The 5,408-nt window shown below is 48.7% G+C and overlaps 1 protein-coding gene across 1 annotated transcript; it reads left to right on the top strand.

Moving 5' to 3' along the window:
• The first annotated feature begins 1,454 nt into the window (after window positions 1-1,454).
• Window positions 1,455-2,393, top strand: LOC101517567 (olfactory receptor 5V1-like). The gene has a single exon (XM_004586550.2). The coding sequence runs from the start codon at window positions 1,455-1,457 to the stop codon at window positions 2,391-2,393; it is 939 nt and encodes a 312-aa protein (XP_004586607.2).
• Window positions 2,394-5,408: the final 3,015 nt, after the last annotated feature.

Below are 5,408 nucleotides of genomic sequence, written 5' to 3'. Positions count from 1 at the left end.
CTAGCAGGCTTCGCCTGGCACCATTGGTGCACTGGCTGCCCTGGTGGCCGCTGGGGCTTTAAATTTCCAGCTCTGGAGTCCATAATGTACTATGATGGAGAAGGCGAGAATGCTCCCTCAGGAGTCCTCATTGTGATTCTCTCCTAAGGGAAAAGTGTGCGTGATATAAATTGTACAGGACAAGCTAATTTGGGTCTGAGGCACAAATGATGCATTTGGTTTTATTATTTACTGATACAGTTAATTCATTGGCTGGCTGGCTCATTTAGAGTCTTGTAGAAGTTTCTATTGGTCATATAAAGTTTTATTCTAATGAAAACACAAACATGTTTTTGCTTTGATAACCATATATGATGTGAAGTGTAACTGTTTATTACGCCAAGGTGTGGTATTTTTTGTTTGTTTGTATCCTGATCATGTTTTCTCTGCATGGTGGAAACTGGAATCAGCTGTTTGCTGAGACAATTTTATAGCTGCTGTGTTTGGCTTTTACCCTGCACAAAAAGGTAAGTCCCTGAAACAATGAATTTGGGTTTCCAAGAAATTGCCCAAATAGGGCTATTCTAACCACACTTTCCTTTACTGACTGTCATTGCATGGTCAATTTTTATTTTTAATTTGGAAGACAGAGACAGAGATTGTGTGTCTGCCGGTTCATCTCCCAGTTCTTGATACAGCCAGGGTGGGGTCAAGGCAAAGCCAGGAGCCCAGAACTCCACCTGGGCTTGTGTGTAGGGCTGGGACCACAACTCCTGAGCCATCACCTTCACACGAATCTCCCTTTGTTATTTGTGTTTTCCAAGTGTCTGCTGATTCATTTACAAAATGTGTATATCATGAATTCAGGCAGGTTTAATATATAACTCTCAAAAGTATATAACATGTATAAATATATAACTCACAGTGTCTCCCTTCGAGGTGTTTTGTGATGAGATAGTGCAGGGAGTTACACATGATGAGACAATGTAAGGCAGCGCCCATCAAGTTCCCGGAGGTTGTGGGAAGGCACTGCGGGCTTTGACTGGAGGGGGAACCCAGCAGGTGCAGAGGGGTCAGCCTCACGTTTGCCAGGAGGCTGTGCTGTTCAGTCACTTGATCAGAGAGGCAAGTTATTAGGTCTCTTTACCGGGATGGGGTTAGTGTTAGGTGTCTTCAAGGCTCTTTGTAAGGCACTGGACTGCTGAGTGTCTTAACTGGAGCTCAGCATGTGAGTGTTGTGGTTGCTCAAGGCTTCCCCTTGGAGAGGAGCTGAGGGTGAGCCTCTCCAGGAACCTCACCAGCTGGTTCACAGCAGTGCTAGTACTTGGTTCTTGAATTGCAGGGCCCTTGCTGCTTGCTCACCCACCAGGCATAAGCTGGTTTGAAGAACTTCTTGTCTCCTGCCTGCTGGCCTGTCACTCAACATGTCTGATTGATTGCTTCCTTCCTGCAGATACGTCCTTGAGGAGCAAGAGATGGACACCCACAACATCTCCTCGGTGACTCGGTTCGTCCTCATGGGGCTCTCGGAGCTGCCTGAGGTGCGCTACCCTCTCTTTGTGCTCTTTGCCACCGTCTACCAGGTCACCTTGGTGGGAAACGGGGCCCTTCTGCTGGCCATCGGGACTGAGAAGAAGCTGCACACGCCCATGTACTTCTTCCTGGCAAACCTGTCCTGCATTGACATGCTCTGCCCTTCGGCCACTGTGCCCAAGATGCTGCAGAACCTCCTGACGCAGGAGAATGTCATTTCGCTCATTGGCTGTGCGCTGCAGCTCTATTTCCTGGTGGCCCTGATGGGGACGGAAGTCTTCCTGCTGGCTGCCATGGCCTATGACCGGTACGTGGCCATCTGCTTCCCTCTTCGTTACACCCTCATCGTGACCAGGGTTCGCTGTGTCCAGCTGGCGTCTGGGACGTGGGCAGCTGGCTTCCTTAATTCCTTCATCCACACCATGGCCACCTTCAGCCTGTCCTTCTGCAGGTCCAACCTGGTCAACCAGTATTACTGTGACATTCCACAGGTTGTGGCTCTCTCCTGCTCCTCCACGTACCTGGCAGAGATGCTGGTCCTGGTGGTAGGAGGTATCTTTGGGGTTGGCGCCTTCCTCACCACCCTCGTCTCCTACTTCTACATCGTCTCCTCCATCCTGAGGATCCAGTCGGTGGAAGGGAAGCGCAAAGCCTTCTCTACGTGTGCCTCCCACCTCCTGGTGGTCTGCCTGTTCTATGGCACGGCTATATTTACCTACATCCGTCCATCGTCCAGCCAGCACTCACTTGCCCGAGACAGGCTCATCTCTATGCTCAATGGGGTCTTCACTCCCATGCTGAACCCCATCATCTATAGCCTGAGGAATACGGAGGTGAAGGGAGCCCTCAGAAGGGTCCTGTGTCATAGAATGTGGTCATAGCGGACAGTAGGAATGTAGAGCAGCTCGACTTGAAAAACAGTGTGTAGCAAGAATCATGGGAGCCCGATTCTCTCCCGATATGCATGTGTCTGCATGTTTTATACAGCCATCTACATCACTCCGTACCACATCACTTTATTTGCCTTATGTCTGTGCACTGATCTTATAATTTATCTTGCAATGTAAAAATTTCTAAAGACTAGAAACCACAAAGGGGATAAAGAAGCAAAATGGGACTGTGACCAGTGATGCCTAGTAGGGTTTTTCCTGACTTTTCTGCTGCTCCCTCTGAGCTGTTCCCACCTCCTGCCTGCTCCCACCTTTGGTGCCCCCACCTCAGGCTGCACCTGTTCCCATTGTGCTTTGTCTGGAGGGCGTTTCCTCCGCTGCACAGCCCTTCAAGAGCAGCTTCCAACTCTGCAGGTGCCTGCTGTGGCAGGGCCTGCCTTCTCTGTTTCGCGGCCTATCTGGGCACAAAGGCTTTGGGACCCAATGAGCCAAAAGTGGTCAGTTTTAATCTTTTGTCCCAATTGTGTAAGTTGAGTCAACTGTGATGTCTGTGATGTTGGCTCTTATTTTTGATGCTAATTTGGTCCTCCACACTGGGGCGAGTTGATGTGGATGGTGGCCTCTGTGAACTTCATCTCCCACCTCAATTCCTCCATCCTACAGTGACCACCTGCCCAGAGCCTGCTGCATCCTTCCCCAAACTTTACCACCAATTGAGTTTTTGCTTCAATTTCAGCAGAACTTAAGTGGCTGTGACAGTGGCTGCTTTTAAGCTAATGTCTTATCTGTCTTAATACCTCAAACCAGATCCTGCTCATATACGTTCTAACAAATCAGCACAAGTTAAATTTGCTTTAAAAGCATAATAAGGATTTCCCTGAACTTCTGAAGGCCCTCCATGCCTCGCAGATGGCTTCTTCCAGTCTGGACAGCCTTTTCACTGGGTATCTGTCTCCTTCTAAAGCAGAAGTTGTTTCATTTCTGTGGGTGTTTTAGTTGCCTACATTTTGGGATCAAACCTGAAAACTGTTTGCCAGAGGATGTCCTGCACTCCGCTTTCTTCAGTCTTACAACCCTGTGAACGCCGTGTGAGTCTCATTCATCCTGAGTGGCTGGGTCCAGGCTCCTCTCTGCACGTGTGGACATGGCCTTGAGGTCTCACTCCCGTTTATTGCTGAAGAGTGTGACTTTGTTGTTGTGGCTGGATGTTTGGCTACATTCATTTAGTCTGACATGTAGCTCAGCTTTTCTTTGTTCATCTTCTCTCTGCAGGATCTGCTGTTGAGACCCTCTGATCCCCTCTCGGCCTGTGTCTCTGTGTAGTGAGGTGCTCCTGGGTTGGGGGTGTTGGTCTACGATTGTTACAGTCCTTGATGAATTCACAACTTTTCTGGTGTCGAATGTGTTAGTCTCTCTGAGGTTTTTGACTTTGGGCTGTTTTAGTGTAAATAAATGTAGCCATGTGTACTCTCTTGATTTTCTTCTGTGTAGAATAACCTTTTACACTCCTTCAGCTTCAGTCCTGTGGCTCCTCAAGTTAAAGTGAGTCACCTGCAGGCAGCATAGAGTTTGTTATTTGGTTCCATGCAGTCATACTGTTTTGTTGAAAATAATTCAGTCAGTTTATATCCAGAATAATTATTAGCAGGTAAGACTTTATAATGTCATTTGGCTTTTGGATGATTGTTTTTTTCTTCCTCCCTTGCTGTCTAGGTGATTTGAGTTTTTCCATTGTCATATACTTGGATTTATTTCTGTTTTTAAAATGTATTTAATCATAGAATTTTGCTTTGTGGTGTAAGGAAGTTTTAATGCATTTAAAATGACTTACTTGTATTCAAAAAACAGATTATAAAGAGAAGGAGGGAGGAAGGGAGAAAGAGAGAGAGACAGAGACAGAGACAGAGACAGAGAGAGAGATCTCTCACTGGCTCACTTCCCAAGTGGCTGCAACAGCTGGAGCTGAGCTGATCCGAAGCCAGAAAGCCAAGAGGTTCTTCTGGGTCTTTCATGTGAGTTCAGGATCCCAAGGCTTTGGGCCATCCTCTACTGCTTTCTCAGGTCACAAGCAGAAGTGGAACAGTTGGACATGAACCAGCAGCCAAATGGAATGCAGGCATGGCAGGTGGAAACTTAGCTTGCTATGCCATGGCATCAGCCCCCATAAGCAAGCTTTACATTTATTCTTTTTTTTTTTTTAAAGATTTATTCATTTTATTACAGTCAGATATACAGAGAGGAGAGACAGAGAGGAAGATCTTCCGTCCGATGATTCACTCCCCAAGTGAGCCGCAACGGGCCGGTGCGCACCAATCTGATGCCGGGAACCAGGAACCTCTTCCAGGTCTCCCACGCAGGTGCAGTGTCCCAATGCACTGGGCCGTCCTCGACTGCTTTCCCAGGCCACAAGCAGGGAGCTGGATGGGAAGTGGAGCTGCCGGGATTAGAACCAGTGCCCATATGGGATCCCGGGGCGTTCAAGGCGAGGACTTTAGCCGCTAGGCCACGCCGCCGGGCCCACATTTATTCTTTTCCCTGTGAAATTTCCATGGCTTAGTCTGTGAAGTAAACTGACAAGTGGTGAGTTAAAATGGCAGGTATCCTTGTGTGCCCTCCCACAGAGCCTGAGGATCTGAGGAGGCTGGGCATCTTTCTACACGGAGCTGGGCAAAGGCACACCAGTCTGGGCTCCCGGTGAGAAGGGAGGAGCCAAAGGCCATGGCAGGTTCAGTGAGGGAGCCTTGCCATGCAGGCAGCACCTCCTGGGATTAGCTGCTAGGGTAATCTGCCTTGGCCAGCATCCGATGGGTCTGTGGCTTGACACAGGGCACTTACCCTGTTGTGTCTGTGCCCGGGAGTCGCTCCAGGCCAGGAGTGATGGAGGCAGATGCAGCACAGGAGCCGCTGTGTGTGTGTGTTGGGGGCCTGGGTGGTGTTCCCAAAGACACAGCTGAATTGGACGTGAAAAGCTAGTCTCTAAGTTCCAGACTGTGTGGGGGAGGATCA

This window comes from Ochotona princeps, chromosome 19 (genome assembly GCF_030435755.1).
Source record: "Ochotona princeps isolate mOchPri1 chromosome 19, mOchPri1.hap1, whole genome shotgun sequence".
Taxonomy (NCBI): Eukaryota; Metazoa; Chordata; class Mammalia; order Lagomorpha; family Ochotonidae; genus Ochotona; species Ochotona princeps.
The sequence above is the reverse complement of the archived record's forward strand: the minus strand, read 5'-3'. Positions and strand labels throughout refer to the sequence as shown.